Source organism: Poromitra crassiceps (assembly GCF_964638095.1).
Source record: "Poromitra crassiceps genome assembly, chromosome: 2".
Lineage (NCBI taxonomy): Eukaryota > Metazoa > Chordata > Actinopteri > Beryciformes > Melamphaidae > Poromitra > Poromitra crassiceps.
Genome location: NC_139624.1, coordinates 15,363,035 through 15,386,472, shown reverse-complemented (window position 1 = coordinate 15,386,472; position 23,438 = coordinate 15,363,035). Strand labels below are relative to the sequence as shown.

Genomic DNA, 23,438 nt, shown 5'->3' with positions numbered 1-23,438 from the left:
GGGGCGGAGTCAGAACCTTTGGCCGAGGGGGCGGAGTCAGAGGCAGCGCTGAGTTCAGGCATTAAGGCTGCCTTCAAAACCTACACAACACAACTACAAGAACACTTTACTGTTAGTACTGTACACACACACACCTCAGTATTTTCTGTGTTCTGGTGTTGTAATCAACATGGTAACTGTAGTCTACAGTGACTGCCTCATTAGACAGAGGGACATCTGATATTTGTTGTTATTATTATTATTTGTACAGATGAGAGAAATGGAAAGAGAGGGGGATCCCAGGTGGGCCGCCCAGCAAGTCGCTGGAGCCATTTCTCTAACATAATACAGCGTGTGTTGACATGGACTAGCTAACAAGCAGCTAGCTAGCTAGCAGGTGTAGCTGCGTGCGTCGCTACCCACAGCCGAAGTATGTGACTGTCCAAACCGGCACTTGTGGTTTATGTCCGTCCCCACTAGAGGTCGCTAGTGGTCAATTAGTGGTCACCAGGCCCCCCAAGAAAGCACAAGTGTGGAAAACAGTCGTATGTAAACCCAAGCATGAAAAAGAAGGCAAATCAAGAGTCAATGGGGCAGGAGGAAGCGCGGAAGGGCGCTGTGGGATGGTTGCAGGGGGCAGGACAGACTGTAATCGCTGCAGGGGGCAGGACGCGATATCTTTTTCCCCATGATGGCGAAGGCTAGGCGAAGGCATGACCCGCCCCTCTCTGCCTCTGATTGGCTGACTGTACTCGGCTGCTCCCACCTTCTTTCCAGGCGAGCCAAAAGTATCTCAAACGAGCCTAAATATACTTTCATTCAATGTCACGATGCAGCGGGGGGGGAGGCTACTTCCAAGCATGATTCCTATATTAGTGGTGTGTTTGCTGGACAGCTAACATTCATACATGACTGCAGTTAGTTGTTCCTGAGGCTATGGTCATCTAAGCATTTGTTCATAACGTGAGCAGCAGGTGCAAAACAATCGTTAAATCAACAAGCATGAGATACTTCATTATGGAACGTTACAATTGCAAACCCTATAACAGAGTTATTTAGGCCTAGTCAAGTCCTTGGAAAGGATCCGCCTTCCCGGTGGCTTTCTTTCTATTTAGGCCTACTTAGCCTATTGCACAACAGACGTGTTTTTTTCTTGTCATTCCAAATTTAATCACACTGTTGCTCTGATTAATATTTCAATTCAAATACATATCACTCTCTTTTATCTTTTCTTTTTTATTTGTCTGTAGGACAAATAACATAAACACACAGTGGCGTCTTTCATGCATGCTAGCAAGCGAAACTGCTGTCTGTCTGACCCACTGAGTCTGACCACAGACTGTAGAAAGAGACGCAGGATAGCCAAGCGAATGTGATTGGATGAAAGGTTGACGCTAGGCCAATCACAGGCAGAGAGGGTGCCCCCAGCCTTCGCCATCATCCGGAAAAAAATATCGCGGGCAGGAAAGGGCTGTGGGATGGCTGCAGGGGGCAGGACAGGCTGTGGGATGGCTGCAAGGGGGCAGGACAGGCTGTGGGATGGCTGCAGGGGGCAGGACAGGCTGTGGGATGGCTGCAGGGGGCAGGACAGGCTGTGGTATGGCTGCAGGGGGCAGGACAGGCTGTGGTATGGCTGCAGGAGGCAGGACAGGCTGTGGTATGGCTGCAGGGGGCAGGACAGGCTGTAGTATGGCTGCAGGGGGCAGGACAGGCTGTAGTATGGCTGCAGGGGGCAGGACAGGCTGTGGGATGGCTGCAGGGGGCAGGACAGGCTGTAGTATGGCTGCAGGGGGCAGGACAAGTTGTGGTATGGCTGCAGGGGGCAGGACAGGCTGTAGTATGGCTGCAGGGGGCAGGACAGGCTGTGGTATGGCTGCAGGGGGCAGGACAGGCTGTAGTATGGCTGCAGGGGGCAGGACAGGCTGTGGTATGGCTGCAGGGGGCAGGACAGGCTGTGGGATGGCTGCAGGGGGCAGGACAGGCTGTGGTATGGCTGCAGGGGGCAGGACAGGCTGTGGTATGGCTGCAGGGGGCAGGACAGGCTGTGGGATGGCTGCAGGGGGCAGGACAAGTTGTGGTATGGCTGCAGGGGGCAGGACAGGCTGTAGTATGGCTGCAGGGGGCAGGACAGGCTGTGGTATGGCTGCAGGGGGCAGGACAGGCTGTGGTATGGCTGCAGGGGGCAGGACAGGCTGTGGTATGGCTGCAGGGGGCAGGACAGGCTGTGGGATGGCTGCAGAGGGCAGGACAGGCTGTGGTATGGCTGCAGGGGGCAGGACAGGCTGTGGTATGGCTGCAGGGGGCAGGACAGGCTGTGGTATGGCTGCAGGGGGCAGGACAGGCTGTGGTATGGCTGCAGGGGGCAGGACAGGCTGTGGTATGGCTGCAGGGGGCAGGACCGGCTGTGGTATGGTTGCAGGGGGCAGGACAGGCTGTGGGATGGCTGCAGGGGGCAGGGCAGGCTGTGGTATGGCTGCAGGGGGCAGGACAGGCTGTGGTATGGCTGCAGGGGGCAGGACAGGCTGTGGTATGGCTGCAGGGGGCAGGACAGGCTGTGGTATGGCTGCAGGGGCAGGACAGGCTGTGGTATGGCTGCAGGGGGCAGGACAGGCTGTGGTATGGCTGCAGGGGGCAGGACAGGCTGTGGTATGGCTGCAGGGGGCAGGACAGGCTGTGGGATGGCTGCAGGGGGCAGGACAGGCTGTGGGATGGCTGCAGGGGGCAGGACAGGCTGTGGGATGGCTGCAGGGGGCAGGACAGGCTGTGGTATGGCTGCAGGGGGCAGGACAGGCTGTGGTATGGCTGCAGGGGGCAGGACAGGCTGTGGTATGGCTGCAGGGGGCAGGACAGGCTGTGGTATGGCTGCAGGGGGCAGGACAGGCTGTGGTATGGCTGCAGGGGGCAGGACAGGCTGTGGGATGGCTGCAGGGGGCAGGACAGGCTGTGGGATGGCTGCAGGGGGCAGGACAGGCTGTGGTATGGCTGCAGGGGGCAGGACAGGCTGTGGTATGGCTGCAGGGGGCAGGACAGGCTGTGGTATGGCTGCAGGGGGCAGGACAGGCTGTGGGATGGCTGCAGGGGGCAGGACAGGCTGTGGGATGGCTGCAGGGGGCAGGACAGGCTGTGGTATGGCTGCAGGGGGCAGGACAGGCTGTGGTATGGCTGCAGGGGGCAGGACAGGCTGTGGTATGGCTGCAGGGGGCAGGACAGGCTGTGGGATGGCTGCAGGGGGCAAGACAGGTTGTGGTATGGCTGCAGGGGGCAGGACAGGCTGTGGTATGGCTGCAGGGGGCAGGACAGGCTGTGGTATGGCTGCAGGGGGCAGGACAGGCTGTGGTATGGCTGCAGGGGGCAGGACAGGCTGTGGTATGGCTGCAGGGGGCAGGACAGGCTGTGGGATGGCTGCAGGAGGCAGGAAAGGGCTGCAGGGGGCAGGACAGGCTGTGGGATGGCTGCAGGGGGCAGGACAGGCTGTGGTATGGCTGCAGGGGGCAGGACAGGCTGTGGTATGGCTGCAGGGGGCAGGACAGGCTGTGGGATAGCTGCAGGGGGCAGGACAGGCTGTGGGATGGCTGCAGGAGGCAGGACAGGCTGTGGGATAGCTGCAGGGGGCAGGACAGGCTGTGGGATGGCTGCAGGAGGCAGGACAGGCTGTGGTATGGCTGCAGGGGGGCAGGACAGGCTGTGGTATGGCTGCAGGGGGCAGGACAGGCTGTGGTATGGCTGCAGGGGGCAGGACAGGCTGTGGTATGGCTGCAGGGGGGCAGGACAGGCTGTGGTATGGCTGCAGGGGGCAGGACAGGCTGTGGTATGGCTGCAGGGGGCAGGACAGGCTGTGGTATGGCTGCAGGGGGCAGGACAGGCTGTGGTATGGCTGCAGGGGGCAGGACAGGCTGTGGTATGGCTGCAGGAGGCAGGACAGGCTGTGGGATGGCTGCAGGTCCAATAGGTGAGTCAACTCTGCCGCATTTCAAAGAGGTGGGTAAACTGCGTTTACTTGCGTCTAACCACCTCCTAGCTAACATACTGGCTAACACAGTAGGAGCTAACTAGCATGTGTAGCTGCCTGCAGTCGTCCCCAGAGGCGACGACTGGAGGAACAGGCCAGGAACCTGCTGTATATTGTCTTGTGACACAGTCCAAACCTGCACTTGTGGTTTCTGTCCCTTCCACTAGAGTTCGATGGTGGACAATTTGCACTCATCCATTATGATGATGATGATGATGATGATGATGATGACTGAATTAGGTAAATCATATACACAAATAAAAACTTTCAGGTCTGTGGGCAGAAGGTTGAAGCTGAGGTTCTTCATTCTCTCGCTGAATCTCAACAACACATCTCCGCCCTCCTCGGAGCTGTCAATCATCACAGGTACCGCCCCTCTACACAGCTATTGGTTTACATCTTCACAGATCACATCCTCTCAAAACATCCTTATCGGTTAACACTGTCACAGGTCCCGCCCCTCTAAACAGCTATTGGCTAACATCGTCACAGGTCCTGCCCCTCTACACAGCTCTTGGTTAACATCGTCACAGGTCCCGCCCTTTAGCTATTGTTTGACAACGGCACAGGTGCTGCCCCTCTAAACAGCTATTGGTTAACATTGCTAAAGGCACCACCTCTTAGCTATTAGTAAACATCTTCACAGGTCCCGCCCCTCTAAACAGCTATTGGTTTACTGTGTGTGTGTGTGTGTGTGTGTGTGTGTGTGTGTGTGTGTGTGTGTGTGTAGGTCGCTCTTGCTGCAGAGGTTTGAGAGAAGAGTCTTGAGTGAGCTGAACCAACTGGAGCAAAACTCAACCAGCCTGAATACTATAGAGACACAAGTACTGGTACTGCTACTAATACTATACAACAGCCTGAATACTATAGAGACACAAGTACTGGTACTGCTACTAATACTATACAACAGCCTGAATACTATAGAGACACAAGTACTGGTACTGCTACTAATACTATACAACAGCCTGAATACTATAGAGACACAAGTACTGGTACTGCTACTAATACTATACAACAGCCTGAATACTATAGAGACACAAGTACTGGTACTGCTACTAATACTATACAACAGCCTGAATACTATAGAGACACAAGTACTGGTACTGCTACTAATACTATACAACAGCCTGAATACTATAGAGACACAAGTACTGGGACTGCTACTAATACAACAGCCTGGATACTATAGACACAAATACTGGTACTAATACAACAGCCTGAATACTATAGACACAAATACTGGTACTGCTACTAATACAACAGCCTGAATACTATAGACACAAATACGTACTGCTACTAATACAACAGCCTGAATACTATAGACGCAAATACTGGTACTGGTACTAATACTATACAACAGCCTGAATACTATAGAGACACAAATACTGGTACTGCTACTAATACAACAGCCTGAATACTATAGACACAAATACTGGTACTGCTACTAATACAACAGCCTGAATACTATAGACACAAATACTGGTACTGCTACTAATACAACAGCCTGAATATTATAGACACAAATATGTACTGCTACTAATACAACAGTCGGAATACTATAGACACATGTACTGGTACTGCTACTACTAATACTATACAACCAGTCTGAATACATAGACACACGTAAACTCAACAAAAAAAAGTTTGGAAACTTGTGTTTGGTTGATCATAATCTCTGCTGTTACTGTATCCTCAGTATTGTATCTTATCTCATTGCAAAGCCTGTTCAATTCCCTTCTATTCACGACGCTGTCTCATTTGTAAGGATCCTGCATTTGTGGGATGAGCAGCACAGCTGATTATGCAACTAGCGCCAAAGTCAAAAGTGACAAATTGCCCTGCCAATATCAAACAGTGTGTCCTCCTGTTGGTATGGACTCTATTGTTTTGAGCGGATTGGATGATTGAACTCTTATCAGTAACAAGGAACAAACAAGACAAACAAGACTTACTACCAGTCTACTAGTCACACTAGTGAGTTTTTGCTACCTTACTAGTTGAACTAGGAAGAGCCAAAATGCGTACTACTTACACTAGTGATAACTGCTAGTTCTACTAGTGAGCCTCAAAATATGTACTACTGTAGTTGAACTAGTAACAGTCAATGTACACCAGATACGTTACGGCTGCGTTGCGGATCCGGCAAAGCTACGTCTGACTGACAGATTACAGGAGTGTGGGTCTGTTCTCAGCCGTACCGGAGCCGTACCGCATCTGTTCCAGAGGTGGTGTACATTAGCCCTAAGGGTCTTTTGGTCTTACTATTTGAACTTTTATTGCTACCAATACTGATAATACTACTTCTACTGCTATCACTACTATAACCATTTTTGTCCGTCTGTCTGTCTGTCTGTCTGTCTCTGTCTGTCTGTCTATCTGTCTGTGGGCCTGCCTGTCTGTCTGTCTGTGGGCCTGTCTGTCCATCTGTCTGTCTGTGGGCCTGCCTGTCTCTCTCAGAGCTTCTTTCAATCAGAGGCTCGCTCTCTCAGCACCTTCTGTGATAACCAACAGCTCAGGTCAGAGACACACACGCACGCACGCACACACACACACAGATATTTGCGTTCATATCTGTTAAAGGAACACTCTGCCCATTTTCAACCAGCTTTGTATCATTAGAACATCAGTAGTATATCAGAAAACTGTAAACTGTTTTGAAGTCTGTCATTAAATTTGACAGTTATTGAGTGTTAAAGTGTGGACCAGGTCCACACTAACTCAAATTAATAACTCATTAACTCAAATCAACTCTCAATAACTGTCAAACTAGATGAATGATGAATAGTTTGACAGTTATTGAGAGTTGATTTGAGTTAATGAGTTATTAATTTGAGTTAGTGTGGACCAGTGATGTCACTGGTCCACACTTTAACACTTAATAACTGTCAAATTAAATGACAGACTTCAAAACCGTTTACAGTTTTCTGATATACTACTGATGTTCTAATGATACAAAGCTGGTTGAAAATGGGCGGAGTGTCCCTTTAAGCCAGTCTGCACAACCTGTGTTTGGAACCAAATAAAATTATATTCTGTTTTAGCCATGTAACCTTACGCTGGAATTAAACAGACACGTCTTACCACTCAGTCCAACATCCCCACTAACTTTTTTACAAGCCACCGTGAGCCACAGGACCCACTGCCGAGCGTTAGCACTGTAGCTGTTTTATCTGTTGTTTGTGTTTTATCTGTGTTTGTGTGTTTCTTGTGTGTTTGTGTGTTTCTTGTGTGTTTGTGTGTTTCTTGTGTGTTTGTGTGTTTCTTGTGTTTGTGTGGCCTCAGGTTGGATTCACTCGGAAGATGCAGAGATGGAGAAGACGAGGAGGTGTGAAGGAAAATAAACGTTTCTGTCACAGTTTGTTTGTGTTTGTTCGTTTGTTTGTTCGCACCCTCCGGGTTGGCCTACAAAAATATGTCATCCCTACGGTACTCTATAGGCAAGGTAATAATAATACATTTAATTAATACTGTAGGGAAATAATCTGAATGGAGACTTTAATACAACAGGATGTGCTGAATGTTACCAACAACTAACCAAAGCAGGGAATGTACTAAAGTAGTCCTGTAGTACTGTAGCAGGAGTAACACCAGTGTAGCAGCTAGCAGACCAAAACGAATGTCTAAGATCATTACAAATGTGTTTAAACTGCGTCTGATATGATGTCAGTCTCTCGTTAGACAGCAAACAGGAGACAAGAGGAAAGAAATCCCCAAAAGAAAACCCAAGTCTCTGCTAATGAGCTGCTTTTAGAGAGGGGGGAGGGAGAGAGTTACCTGGAGTAAAGAGAGAGAGAGAGAGAGAGAGAGAGAGAGTGGCAGGGGAAGTGGGAGGGGGAGAGAGAGGTAGAGAAACAGAGACACACAGAGCTCTTCAGGTGTTTTTACTGAAGCGGACGATCCAAACAGCTGAACTGAACTGACATCCCATAACAGATTGCTGCTGGTAGAACTGTGGTTCTACTGGACTGGACTGAACCAAACTGGACTGCACTGGAAGCCAAATGAAGTGGATTGGACTGGGGGAAAAGAACTGGACTAAACTGGACTGGCCTAAGCTGATGAGTTGTTAAGCTGCTCTTTCATGTCGGTGGAATTGAATGGAAGAAGAGCAGAGAGACACTAAACTCTGTCTTAAGCCCAGATGAACTCAACTGGAACCCAGCAGAAACTGGTGAGACCCAAAAGGACCAAGTAGGACCTAGTAGAACCTGATAGTCCCTCCTGTAAATTGTGATTTTGCAATCGCAATAGTTAATGCAAATTCAACCAATCTCTGCAATATTTGCAATGTGCAATTTTTCACAAATCGCAAAACAGGTTCCTCAACTTGCAATTTTTGCCTTTTCCCACAATTTTACAGCAAACAAAAGGATAACACCTTGTCAATTCATTGCAATTTTTTGGAGAAGTTTCCATTAGGTATAGTTAGAATAAAAAAAATCCTCAACTTGCAATTTTTGTCAGTTGTCAATTTTACAGCAAAAAAATCCCATTAAACACAATTTTTCAGAAAAGCCGCTGCAAAATCAAGCATTTTGATCACAACAATCACAAAGAAAAAAACTGGATAGCACCCAGTAAAGGCCGGATGGACTCAGTGGAACTGAAGAAACTGTTGGGACCTAGTAGGACCCAGTAGGACCTGGTAGAACCCATTACAGCCTGGATGGACTCAGTGGAACCCAGTGCAAAGTGGTGGGAACCAACAGGACCTGGCAGGACCCAGGTGAAACCATTCTAACCTGGTTAGTGTGACATTTCCATCACTTGGGACTAGTAGGAGGAGGAAGTTAATTGCTGGTGCTGTGACAGAACCAGTTGCAGTACTGGTCCCAGTTGCAGGACAGTACTGGTCCCAGTAGCAGGACAGTACTGCTCCCAGTAGCAGGACAGTACTGGTCCCAGTAGCAGGTCCCAGTTGCAGGACAGTACTGGTCCCAGTAGCAGGACAGTACTGGTCCCAGTAGCAGGACAGTACTGGTCCCAGTAGCAGGACAGTCCAGGTTCAAGAGACATGGGCTGTCTGGGCGGGCAGACGGAGGAAGAGCGTCTGGATGAAAAAGCCAAGAGAGAAGCCAACAAGAAAATAGAGAAACAGCTGCAGAGAGAGAGACAGGCTTACAAAGCTACACACAGACTGCTACTGCTAGGTAAGACCTGCCTGTCTTTCTGTCTGTCTGCCATCCTGTCTTAAGTAAAGGAACGTGTTACTGTAATTGTATTACTTTCCCAGTAACTACAGTAGTAAAGTAAGGCAATACAATTTCCAAAATAGTAATTATATTACAGTTACTAATCTGGAGATTAGTTTAGAAATTACTTTCTCCAGTGTTTATTTGCATATGGGGTGGGGAAGTGAGGTCTGATCACAAGAAGCATTCATGGAGACACATTCTAATGCCAGGTGTGAACAGACGTACTTTAGAGCTGGCCACTTGTGATCGGATCACCCAAGAGGGTGGTCCCCTTAGGCCCTGTTAACATGCATCTTGGGTGATCGATCACAAGTGGCCAGCTCTAAGTACGTCTGTTCACACCTGGCATTAGAATGTGTCTCAATGAATGCCTCTTGTGATCAGACCTCACTTCCCCGCCCCCATATGCAAATAAACACATAGTAATGCTGCGAGTACAAATACAGTGCTGGCTGCTTTGGCTTTTTGTTTGGCAATTAATACCATTGAATTATTATAGAAATGTTACAGCTGCAATTATTACTGACTTATTCGATGGGTATCAGGCTTGCCACAGTGTAGACATTTTCCTGTCGGTTCCTGTCTCTACCACAGAGAGTACATTTATTTAGCTGGGCTCATGTTGGACCATGTAACAAAATCTATTTTGTTAATTGCAATAATTTAAAATTTTACCATTTAAAGGGGACATTATAATACAGTTTGTAAACCAGCAGAATACATCTTATATAGCCTAAACTGCTTTTACAATAATATTTCACTTTAATAAGATTTCACATTCTTTTGAAATAAGATGTTTCATTCAAGTAAATCTATTGAAATAAAAAATATAATAAAAAAACAGCATGTTTTCATGTTTTATTCTATAGTGTATTACAAAAGTAAGGTCTGGCAGAGCTGATTACCGTTTAATTTGAGCTCAGAACTAATCAATGTTAGGAGAGAGTTGCATAATGATGTAATTCACTGAGCCAGGATTCCCTTTGTTATGCAGAGGAGGAGGTCAGTACAATAGGTGGTCCTTAATGCCTCCTAGACCTAGGTCACATTGCTGTTCAGACACACGGGAATCCAGCCACATGTGGCCCAGGCCACCTCCGAAGGTGGCTTGAGGCAATCAGATCTCAATGCGCATTGGGTGCGTTCAGACCTGTACTTTACTGCGATCAGAGCGCCATAAGATCAGACCTCGGCCATTTAAATGCCAGGGCTGGTGGTGGGGGGTGGGGGGGTGGGGTCAGATTCGAGCAATAAGGTTTGATGTCTGTGTGCACACGCCTGTCTGACTGTGTGTGTGTGTGTGCACTTGTGTGTGTCTTTCTGTGTGTGTATGTGTGCAGGTGCAGGTGAATCAGGTAAAAGCACCATTGTTAAGCAGATGGTGATTCTGCATGTTGACGGCTTCAACACAGAGTGAGTCAGACACACACACACACACACACAAGGTTATAGATGCAGCAATCTTCAATATTGGCGTCTGGCCATTGGGCTGTCAGCCAATTTATTCCAATGACAGGATATTCATCTTTAAAATGAAAGCACAAGCTTGTAATGTTGTACTGAATTGAGGAGAGGTGACCAACGCCCCAAATCTGACTCCACCTGCCTAGAGATGGAGTTAAAATTATTTGTAACAATTTCTTGTACAGATGGAAAAATGTCAATACCCAAGTATTTACATTTCTGGACCACTGGGAGGGATGTTAGCAGGTGGTGTGGCTAATCTCATGGCATTGTTAAGTGGAAGAAGAGCCGATTTAGCCCAGTTGATTTTGTATCCAGATAAATTACCAAAGTTATCGAAAATAGACAAAAGATGCAAAGTTGAATTTGGAGCATCTCCTAAAAAAAAGTAAAATGTCATCAGCATAAAGAGAAATAAGTATAGACCAAATCAGCGGGATGTTTACATTTACTTCCGGGTACCCCTGGGTCCACACATTATAATGGCGGTGAACGGCACAAACTGACATGTTGAAGACAAAAACAGACAAAGAAGACAAAAATGGTTCGTCCGTGTTGTGTTGTTGTTTAATATCATTCATAACAACACTTTCACTAACGTTAGTGGAGACCAGACTAGCTAATTTACCTGTTGGACCAGACCAGAGTAGACTTGAAGCTAAATTAAATTAACGTCGCGTCAGTAGCTCTGTCTGTAACGTTAACGAGTCTGCAAAAAAACAGCGAGTTTGACAGACAAACAAACGTTATTAGCTAGCTAACACTACATAAAACAAACACAGAAGAAAGGCTAGATACGTCGGACAAGCATGTTTACCAACCGTTTAACCATTTAAATTGAAAGTAGTCGGCCGAAAACAACGAGAGGGTTTGACAGCATTTATTTGACAACACACACATTTAAACCTGCCGCCTTCCCCAAGTGGTACCCGGAAGTAAATTTGTTTACATGGTGACGTCACGGTGATTTGGTCTATTATGTGAAGTGATGGGAGTGTGAGGAGATTGACGAATAGCCTGGGCCAGAGGCTCCAGAGAGAGGCCAAATAATAAAGGAGAAAGGATGCAGCCTTGTCTAGAGGATCTGGATATAGGAAAATGGGCGGAGCATATTTACCAGTCATCACCATTGCCGTGGGGGAAGAGTACAGAGTTTGAAACATAGTGATGAATTGGTCCGCAAACCCGATGTGCTGTAACACAGACCACAGATAATAGTGCCTGGTGACATCATAGCAAGCCAGAACCGGTGCAGTTGTCAGCAACTCTTTTATGTGCTTGAAAGCTGGCATGCTGTGAGTGGTTCCAGTTCCAGGTGTTCTTGCTCTTCAGAAGTTCATACAGCGGTTGACCTACTGTAGAGAGACTGGGGACGTACCTCACCAGGTAGTTCACCATTCCCAGAACTCTTTTTAACTCCTGAACATTTTCGGGTGGTGACAGCTGATGAATGGCCTCAACTTTGTCGGGGTCGGGCCTGACCCCTCACTGGTCAATGAGGTGACCCAGCGAGCGCAGCTGGCTCTGTCTGAGAGAGCATTTCTCTTTGTTGAGTTTCAAACCAGCCGACTCGATGCGCTGCAGTACATTTTCAAGGTGGGCGTCGTGCTGCTCCATCGAGGTCCCATAGACGAGGATGTCGTCCATAAAGACTTCCACGCCTTCAAGCCCCCTGCAGAGTCTCCTGCATCTTCCGCTGGAAGATCTCCGGTGCGCTGGAAATACAGAAAGGCAACCTTTTGAAACAGTCTCTGCCAAACGGTGTTATAAAGGTAGTCAGCCTGTAGCTCGCAGCATTGAGATATATATATATATATATGTATATATAGATATAATTAAATATATTAAATTCTATATATAATATATATATTCTCTTTTGACTGATTCGTTGAGATGTTCCAGGTCGACGCAGATCATCCTGGCTTTGCCTGTGTTCTTCTTCAGAACCGGCACCATGGGCGCACACCATTCAGTGGGATGTGTCACGCGCTCGATGACGCCGTTGTTCTCCATTCGTTGCAGCTCATCTTTTTCTATCTGTAGCATTGGAAAAGGCGCATTGGAAAACACAACATCCGCCTACTGCCCATATATCAATATATGACCGGCCCTAGAGTAGAGACAGGCTTGAGATAGTAGAGCGGGAGAAAAGAGCACAACAGGAACATGACACATTTTATATTATTATGATGTTATATTCTTCAAACGGTGAGGTTTTATTCTTTGCATCATATGCTATAGTTTTCTCTTGCAGTTTTGTAAGCAAAATGTTGTAGTCGGGTAAAGGGGGTACTTGGATTCAGAAATCAGGGAAAGGGGGAACTGAAGCCAAAACAGTTTGAGAACCACTGATCTAAAGCAATCTCATTCATTCATGGTGTCACAAAGTGTAGTTCTGTAGTATGGCACCTGGTTGGGGACTGAATGATGGCTGCTGCTATATAACAGACACATGAGTAGTTTTGTGTGACTTGTTTCTCAGGGAGAAGCAGATGAAGATCCAGGACATCAGGAAGAACGTCAAGGACGCCATCGTGGTAGGTCACATGACCGACATCACATGACCACCATCACATGACCACAATCAATCAATCAATTTTATTTATAGGACAATACGTTATTTCACGATTCACGATTTCACGTTCAGATGTTGGACCCTTGGACTCAAATATCTCCCGCATGTGCTTAAATTTGCTCTGCTTTTCCTCAAACTACGCTCACACTCAAAAGTGTTCTGCTTGGATGGATTTCCTGCACTTGCACTCAAAAAGCCCCTGCTCACACTTACATTTGCTCTGCTTGCGCTCAAACTCTGGGCCTGCATGCAAATGTCCAAATGCCCCTCCCCCTTCAAACTGCTTCTGTGCACTCTTGAAACCTCTGCTCTTGGATCCATTATTTTCTCTCAGATTTTTTTCTGTCAGAAATCCACAACCAATAGAATGCCAGGATAGTGTCACATGAACGTGAAATCCATAAATCGTGCTCTGAAATTGCTTGAACGACCTCTTGCATTTAGATAGGCATCTACTTCCATAATTAAACTGACTCTGATGAGGAAGACAACGCATATAAACATGATGGCTGAAGTGTGTGTGTGTGTGTGTGTGTGCGCGCGCATGCTTGCGTGTTTGTGTGCGCTTGTGTGTGTTTCAGACCATCGTGACGGCCATGAGCACACTGATTCCGCCCGTTCCTCTCGCGAACCCCGGCGACGAGTTCAGAGTCGACTACATCAGGAGCATCGCCCCCCTGTCTGACTTCGACTACACAGAGGTACACACACCAACACACACAGACACACATGCACACACACTAACACGCACACATGTGCGCGCACACACATACCAACACACGCACAAGCACACACACACACACACACGCACGCACGCACGCACGCATGCAGGCACACGCGCACCCACACCTGCATGTACACACTTCAGCCATTGTGTTTATATGCGTTGTCTTCCTCTCATGTTACACACACACACACACACGATGCATTTGCGCACGCGCACATGCCATAGTGCCAAAGTCACGCTCTCTTATAGAGACACTGCGTAACGCGTCATCATTCAGAAGCCACGCCCAAGACGGGGGAAAACAGAAAGCCCCCCTCCAATCCTGGCGTTCTCCTATGTCACGTGCATGGTTGCGTGTCGCACAAAAGATCGTATATACGGAAGATGAACACGCCAACTTACTTCCTTGACAGCTAGATCCACATTTTTCTTCTTGCCAATTCTCAATGGCTTCCTTGTTTTGCTCAGGAGTACAAAAAAACTTTAACTGGCGATTTTTTACATTTGTTGTGTGCGCAGTCCACCACACAACAGCTTTTAGCTATGTTTAATTCAAGGAAAATGACGCTGGTGTGTGGAAATGAACGGAGCGTTTCCCCCGTGATGGGCGTGGCCTATTACATGCAGTGTCTCTATGGGTTAGGCATGGGACTTAATAATAATAATAATAATAATAGTAATAATAATAACTTTATATAACACTTTTACAAACACAAGGTACAAAGTGCTTTACAAAATTGGAACAAATTACAGAAAAAATTAAATCAAGAGAAATCGCACAATTTAAAGCATGGTAACAGATAGAAAGAGCTAAAAGAAAAAACTATATAATAATAATTATGTAAAGTAAGTAATAAGTATGTAAAACAAGAGAGTCAAGAGATAATGAAGCATAGTTAATTACGGAAAGGCTTTTCTGAACAGGTGTGTTTTTTTAAAGGGATTTAAAAGAGTATACACAATCACGTGTGCTAACAGCTAGCTAATGCCAGAGGCTAACGCTGGCTATTTACTGTATACTGTACTGTATTATTAGACGGCGGGCCAACATGAAATTTTGTGTATTTAGACAATCAGGAGAACCCAGTCCTGATCTAGAAAAGGCATGATAAACACAGGTGCAAGCAAAACAGTAATGAGGGTTTCCAACTTCCAATCATGGAAGTTGGAAACCCTCATTACTGTTTTGCTTGCACCTGTGTTTATCCTGCCTTTTGGACACAAAAAGGGCCACTGTGAAAAAGGGCCTATTCTGGGAGCAGCGGAGGTTGAAGATCCCCCTGGCAGGAGAAGAGGTAGGAGGAGTGACATTGACGAGCAGCGCGCTTTTCCTCCAAATGGTTTAACTTTTTTCAGCTTGAGACGCCCAGAGCGCTCCGCCACAAAACACTAGCCACCAAGAGCGCTTAAACGCCAGGTGCAGTCCTTGAAAGAGGAGCGTGCCTAGCACGTCCTTACAGGCTAGGAATCATTCCAGGCATATATTTATTTAATTATTTGCAGAAATCACTGGCATGCCCTTTAATGAATTTGGGCTCCTGGCCCTCTGACATCCTCTGCACGTGCCTGGCTGGGAGAGAGAACTCTCTCTGCTCACACGGCTGTTGTCTTCAGGAGAGCTCGTTAAGGAGAGCTCGTTAAGAGCCTGTTTGTTTTAATGAGGCTAATGACATGATGTAATGAGTTAGCATGGGAATGAGGTGGTACACACTGGAGGATTGTGTGTGTGTGTGTGTGTGTGTGTGTGTGTGTGTGTGTGTGTGTGTGTGTGTGTGTGTGTGTGTGTGTGTGTGTGTGTGTGTGTGTGTGTGAGAGACAGTGTCTCACCTGGGGCCTAATTATCCAAACATGTTGCCTCTCTGAAGATTGAAAAGAGACAAAACAACCCCCTCCTTCATTTTATATACTGAGCCTTCAAAGTGCTCTTGTCAAACTCAGCCTGTTGGCTGGTGTTCATGAGATGAGACAAATAAAACCAAACCCATTGTTGGAAAGACCTCCTGCTTTGAAATATTGACCTTTGAACCTTGACCTCGGTGCATGTTTGAAGGCTTATAATTCAGCAACAAAAAGGGTTACAGACGTGAGACCAATTGTTATAGAGAGCTCTAACCTCATCTAGCATGGGCGTATTAGTCAACAAGTGATTACACAAATGTGTTGACCATCCCCATAAACCATTCAGTGTACTCTCTTCAGTATAATTGACAATTATACGAAAAACACAAATATATTTTAAAAACTACAATTCCCTAGAGCCAGCTTGATACAAATCAGCCCACAATTGTAGTTCTTCCTGTTTGCAATGTAGAACACACAAACATTGATATGTTTTTCATATATCCGGATTCCCCTCCCCTCCCATCTCTCCCATCTCTCTGTCTCTCTCTCTCTCCCATCTCTCTCTCTCTCTCTCTGTCTGTCTCTCTCTCTCTCTCTCTCTCTCTCTCTCTCTCTCTCTCTCTCTCTCTCTCTCTCTGCCGCTCTGCCGCTCTTTTTCTGTCTCCAGGAGTTTTTTGAGCATGCTCTGAAACTGTGGGAGGATGACGGAGTGAGGGCTTGTTTTGAACGAGCCAACGAATACCAACTCATTGACTGCGCTAAGTAGTGAGACACACACCGGACACCACACACGCACGCGAGCACACACACACACACACACACACACACACACACACACACACACACACACACACGCACACACACACGCACACACACACACTCACACTCACACGCACACACACTCTCACACACACACACACACACACACACACACACACACACACACACACACACACACACACTCACACACACACACACACACACACAATCTTACTTCCAGTTCGTTACTCAGAGGGACTGACAGTCTGAGTCCCAACGGCCCAATCATAATGCTCTGCTAACCCCGATGGCCCTATTACAGCCCGAGGGGGCGGCGCCAAGGGGAGCAGCAGACAAAGGTGATTGGCTGAAAGGGCTGGTGATATCACAGGGCGCCATGGGAACAGAAACGGCCTCCCAAATATGGTCATGTTCAGATTTAGTCCATAGTGTATAATCTATATTAGTCTAAAAAAAATCTAACCAATAGCAATATATTATATTATAGTATATTATTAGTATATTAGATAATATATATAATATACTTTATACAACAACAACAACAACAACGGTTTCTTTTCGGCCAGTCTGTCTTCGGCCATCTTTGCGTTTGGGCTCCATTTTGGGCCTCATAATCTTTATTTTACTCTTGGGGTCTATCTTCAAGAAATGCATTTCTTTTCATTGCTTTGCCGATGACGTCCAAATCTACTTGCCTTTAAAAATAAAAGGCAAAGATTCAATGCAGCCTCTGTTGGACTGCCTTAATGATATAAAAACCTGGATGGGCATACATTTCCTCAACGTGAACAAAAGTAAGACACATGTTATTTTGTGTCGACAACCTAACTCGCTGAATGACCTTGCCACTAGCCTTGTGTGATCGCCCCCTAAGAATATATTATATCTGTCTTTGTGTGTGTGTGTGTGTGTGTGTGTAGCTTCCTGGACAGGTTGGATCCAGTCAGACGGAGCGACTACACGCCTACTGACCAGGTTACTATCACGAAGATACTTAATTAACTGGGTTAATTAACATGGAATAAATAACCTGAACTATTTACCTGAAATAATTAACATGAGTCAATTAACCTGAACTAAGTAACCTGAATTAATTGACTAAATTACTAAAATGCACAACATGTTGATTGAGAGGATTTACCCTAAAAAACCTGATCAGCATCTCCTCTCCTTGTCTCCTCTCCCATCTCCTCATTTCCTCTCCTTCTCTCTCCTCTCCTTGTCTCCTCTCATCTCATCTCCTCTCCCCTCTCTCCTCCCCTCCCTCCTCTCTTCTCTTCTCCTCTCCCCTCTCTTCTCCCCTCTCCTCTCCTCTCTTCTCTCCTCCCATCTCCCCCTCTCCTCCCCTCCCTCCTCTCTCCTCTTCTCCTCTCCTCCTCTCTTCTCTTCTCTCCTCCCATCTTCCCCTCTCCTCCCCTCCTCTCCTCCTCTCTTCTCTTCTTTTCTCCCCTCCCCCCTCTCCTCTCCTCTCGCCCCCTCTGTCCTCTCCTCTCATCTCCTTGTCTAATCTCTCCTCTCCTCTCTCCTCTCCTTGTTTCCTCCAGGATTTGTTGCGTTGCAGAGTTTTGACTTCAGGGATTTTTGAAACCAGGTTTCAGGTCGACAAGGTCAACTTTCAGTAAGTGGATTAGCCCCGCCCCCTGCTCAATCTGGTCCAATCGGCTAGTTTCCTATTTTGTTATGTTGTGACTGGGGTCACAGAAGGGTAAAAATGGAGACAGTTGTTTCTCATTTTGTTCAGCCACACTGCTGTACTGTAGCAGCACTGGGGGGGGGGGGGGGCTTTTGTAAATGACAAAGATACATTTAAATAACAAAAGCCCACACCACACAAGGTACTGCAGCAGTACCTTGGAAACCCAGCAGTAAAGTGGACAAACTAAATGAGTAACAACTATATGATTGGCTGTTATGTAGTCTCTTAAAGCAGCTACGAGCAAGATTTTTGATTGTTATTAAACAGTCTAAATTAAATATCAATGCATCACATCTTACCTCTAATAGTAGACGAGACCAACGCAGAGTAGTCTCGCTTGAACCCCGAGTGAATCGGCCAGTGTTAGTCTGTCTGTGGCCAGGGAAGATCAGGAAGTGAAATGAAACGGTTTGCAGCAGCCACTTCGGCCATAACCACAAAATAACTTCCAAAAAACCTGTTAGAATATAACGAGAGATGTTCGCGAGAGTATGCATGGCGTTCTTGTTTATGGTATGTTGCTAGGCAGCGCGAACGGGTGAAGGCAGGCAGCTGCGTTTCACTTCCGGGTTTATCCGGTCCGGCGGTAAGAGAGAGAGCCCCCTGGTGACGCGAGTTTAGACAGACACAGACTTAATAATCGTCAAGAGAGCAATCTCCGATTCACACGGCTTTGGTCTCAGCTACTATTATAGGTAAGATGTGATGCATCAATATTGTAAGTACACTGTTTAATAACAATCGAAAATCTTGCTCGTAGCTGCTTTAAAGATGTTGTAAAAATGTTGAAGAGACAGACTGTCTCTTCTACATGGCTTGAGAGACTAGCAGCTATGTTGGCTGAAAACGACTCTGTCAAACTTTGCCGCCCCCTGGTGGGGACTGACTGGGTTTGTACAGTTCAAATTAAAATATATTTACAAAATCAGTTTACACATTCGAACCATATTTAAATGAGTTAAAATTGAATTAATTCAAATTAGTAATGAAAAATTAAATAAATGTATTTAATGAGTAATCATCTGTGTGTGTGTGTGTGTGTGTGTGTGTGTGTGTGTGTGTGTGTGTGTGTGTCAGTATGTTTGATGTAGGAGGACAGAGGGATGAGAGGAGGAAGTGGATTCAGTGCTTCAACGGTGAGAACTCTTAATTTTAGCACCGTGCGGCTCCTGTGTTACATCGCTAGCTTGTCTGCTAAGCTAAGCGGGTCTGACTGTGGTCAGTCCTTAGATGGGAGACCATCTGGTGATGTTGGAGGACCAATAGGAGGTGCTCTTCCCTCTGGTCTCATCATAATCTCCCCAATGCCGAAGGGCAGAGACAGGGACTATCGAGACAGCTCAACTTCCAGTCACTTCCTGTATCTGTTTCGCCACTGCCACGCCCCCTTAGGAGAGTGGTCTAGCGTACCAATGACGTTTCAGAACATTGACAGACAGCCAATCACAGGTAGTATACCACGCCCATTTAGGAGATCAGAAGAGAACCATTTCATACTATTGGAGGAGCCTGAAAAGAGCTATCTCTAGAGTCCATTCATCTCTGGTTAAACCGAGGTCCTGATCTCTGTGGTAAATAAAGATTCCATCGGCACTCTTCACAAGAGTAGGGGAGTAGCCGCGGTGCCCTTGGGGGTGGGAGGTGTAAACCTGGTGCCCTGGCAAAAAACCTAACCTATCTAACCCATCTATAACCCCTCAAACCTGTCTAACCTAACAGATGTGACAGCTATCATCTTTGTAGCGGCTAGCAGCAGCTATAACATGGTGATCAGAGAGGACAACTCAACCAATCGCCTGCGAGAATCACTTGACCTCTTCAAGTCCATCTGGACCAACAGGTAGGCTACACAGAGAGTCACAGGATTATAAACACGTAGGCTACACAGAGAGTTTCACAGGGTTTTATATAAACAGCAGCTAGATGCTAACAGCAGATAGCAGCTAGATGCTAACAGCAGATAGCAGCTAGATGCTAACCTTTGCGAAGCAGCTGGATTCGCAAGATTACGATCACGCGAGAAATCCATCTTGCCATGCTGCCAGATAAGGGTTTGACTTGACCAATCGGTGTCGTAGGAGGAGGCAGTCCTAAGTGGTTGAAATTAGTCTGTGTTTAGTCTCACATGGTCAGACCTAACGTCTTACGTCAGCACGCTTCCAGTGATGAAGGATCTGAATCACAATTCAGGATTTCCGGGTTTTGCCAGAGGAAATCCCCTGGCACCGATAGTATGACGGCGCACGTCCGGCCCTCTGCGTACAATTGGTGTATCGTTCAAAATGTACCGTCCACGAGTTGCGTCGGGCAAACAATGGGGTCTGTGGTTGGTCAGTTCATCAGTATGCCTGTCACACATTTTGTTTTGGTCTTAGGGGGCGGTCCTTAACCACTTTTTAGGAGTTGTGCACCAGACTAGACTAGACCTAGACATAGATTTCTATCTGTGGCTGGCTACTGCCAGACTATAGCCCAGGGGTGGGCAACTATTTTTCATGGGGGGCCACATGAGAAACCCAGATTGTTGCCGGGGGCCGAACAAATATTGTCATGCCATAACCCATGGATGGGTAACTTTGATGATAGAGAGGGCCACAAAAAAATGTCCTCGCTACCAGTTTTTGCTGAGCGCTGAACGGCGCCAGCGCGAAAAATTTGGGGCATTTGAAGCAAGGTTTAGAGGAATAACTCATTTTAAATTAACACTTGTGATGTCATTATTCAGTCTTAACCATTCAGTCTTATTTGATCCTTTACTCACTCACTCCTATGTCACCACCTGCTCTCCCTGCAGGGCTTGAAATTAACTTTTTTCACCACCTGCCAATATGGCTGCTAGATTTTAAAGTTACCAGCCAATTAGAATTTCCACTAGCCGAAATGTTTTCTTGAAATAAACCAGAATATGAGTGGGTTAATTTAAGCATAAGTATCAGTAAGTGGCCCGGGATTCTCAAAGCCTGTGTTGAGGGTCACACAAGAACAAAAATGCACTCTTGAAGCTAAATAAATCCAAAACCAACAAGTTAATTATTTAAATTTCTACTTCAATGTAGAACAGTCATTTCTTACACATGAGATTACTTTTAGCCTTTTAGTCATAAATATTATTGAGATATTCCATATTCCAGACTGAAATGCTATAACAGAAGAGTATTGACCAGAATGACATGAACATTTGGACACTTATTCAGCGGGTATCTTGCATGTTGCGTTCAGGTGCACTGTAGAAAAAAAATAATAATAATAATCTTTTTTTGCAATTCCATCGCGGGCCACACAGGGGGCGCCCGCGGGCCGCATATGGCCCGCGGGCCGTATGTTGCCCATGTATGCTATAGCCCATGAATAGATGGTGATATAAACAGATCATTCATCCAATCACCTGCCAGGTGAGGCTTAGGTTTAGGATCTCCAAGGTAGGAAGGCCCTCCGGGGGTCTAAAGACCCCTCCAGCGTCTAACCCCACCACCAACCCCTCAAACCCCAGACCAGCTGCAGCCTCATTCCATAATGCGCCTGAGGTGCGTCCATGGGTGGATCCTTTGTGTGCACAAGGGTCGGGCACGTTCCATCCAGTGCCCAAGGACGGCCATCGTGAGAACATGTAGTTACAGACTGGCTGTAGTTAACACTGTGCTGCATTGTGACTGGCTGTAGTTAACACTGTTCATTTTGATTAACTGTAGTTAACACTGTGCTGCGTTGTGATTGGCTGTAGTTAACACTGTACTGTGCCCCGATTGGTCAGGTTCCTGAAGACGATCTCAGTGATCTTGTTCCTCAACAAGCAGGACGTCCTGGCTGATAAGATCCTGGCCGGGAAATCCAAACTGGAGGATTACTTCCCCGAATACACCCAGTACACCATCCCCGTTGATGGTATATTTGTGGTTTTCTTTTAGCTGTAGCCACCATCAGGGCAAGGGGTGTGTTGGGATTGGGCCAAAGATTCAAAGATGCACATTTTCATATGAGCTACAACATGTGATCAGGCAAAATGCTTCACTCAGAGGTGTGTGTGTGTGTGTGTGTGTGTGTGTGTGTGTGTGTGTGTGTGTGTGTGTCCGTCCGTCCGTCCGTCCGTGTGTCCAGCTGTACCAGATGCTGATGAAGACCCCCAAGTGACGAGAGCCAAGTTCTTCATCAGAGACGAGTTTCTGGTAACACTCATCTCTCTCTCTCTCTCTCTCTCTCTCTCTTTCACACACACACACACACACACACACACACACACTCACACACACACACACACACACACACACACACACACACAGGTTCTCCTGCTTTGACCTCAGAGTTGTGAAGTTACTTTTGTGTCTTTATCATGCAATCAAAAATTGATTGAGATCAAAACGATCAACACTGCAATATCTTTTTTTATTGCAAGTAAAATACATTTGAGATTAAAATGTATTCATGTGAATCCAAAAGTTTCGTTTGCTGTAGAGCAGCATCTTGTGGGCGGGACCTACGCTGAAAGGTGAAAGACACATCTCTATTGGCCAGTCTGGATTGGAGTGACAGCTTGCCACAACAGGAAGAATAGTTGTTACTGCGGTAATAACTAATAGGGATCCTCAATAAACAATCAAGTCCCACGACGTTGATTGACGCTTTGTCACATACCTTCTGCTTTGGACGCACACGTTTGGAGTCAAAGGTCAGCCACTGGGCCAAACTAAATGAGTAACAACTGTATGCTCTCTTTACGTGTGTGTGTGTGTGTGTGTGTGTGTGTGTGTGTGTGTAGAGGATCAGCACAGCCAGTGGTGAGGGTAAGCATTACTGTTACCCTCACTTCACCTGCGCCATCGACACCGAGAACATCCGCCGAGTCTTCCAAGACTGCCGTGACATCATCCAGCGCATGCACCTGCGCCAGTACGAGCTGCTCTGATTGGTCGGTCGCCTCGCTGGCCCCACCCCTTTTCAGATCGTCCAGAAACACACTATATATATGAATCTTGAATCTTGAATATATACCATATATATAGATATATATCCAATATTCATATCTGATTTGACGGCTAATCTATGAGTTAATCATGCTACTGATAGCTCATTAATACTTGTAGGATGTAGTTAAGCGCGCCTCAACCTCTACAGCCCAGCAGGCTGGTCTGGTGCTTCTCAGAAAAGGCAAACTTACAATATAGCTGATTGGATGT

At 46.6% G+C, this 23,438-nt stretch overlaps 1 protein-coding gene across 1 annotated transcript; it reads left to right on the top strand.

Annotated features, from left to right (window-relative positions):
- Window positions 1-9,002: 9,002 nt before the first annotated feature.
- LOC310789774 (guanine nucleotide-binding protein G(olf) subunit alpha-like) lies at window positions 9,003-23,167 on the top strand (the record flags this gene model as incomplete). Its single annotated transcript, XM_083651454.1, has 12 exons — window positions 9,003-9,138; window positions 10,524-10,596; window positions 13,130-13,184; window positions 13,804-13,923; window positions 16,459-16,556; window positions 17,492-17,546; window positions 18,116-18,189; window positions 19,345-19,403; window positions 19,987-20,107; window positions 22,019-22,149; window positions 22,363-22,430; window positions 23,021-23,167. The coding sequence occupies 12 exons, from the start codon at window positions 9,003-9,005 to the stop codon at window positions 23,165-23,167; spliced, it is 1,137 nt and encodes a 378-aa protein (XP_083507580.1).
- Between the last annotated feature and the right edge of the window lie 271 nt (window positions 23,168-23,438).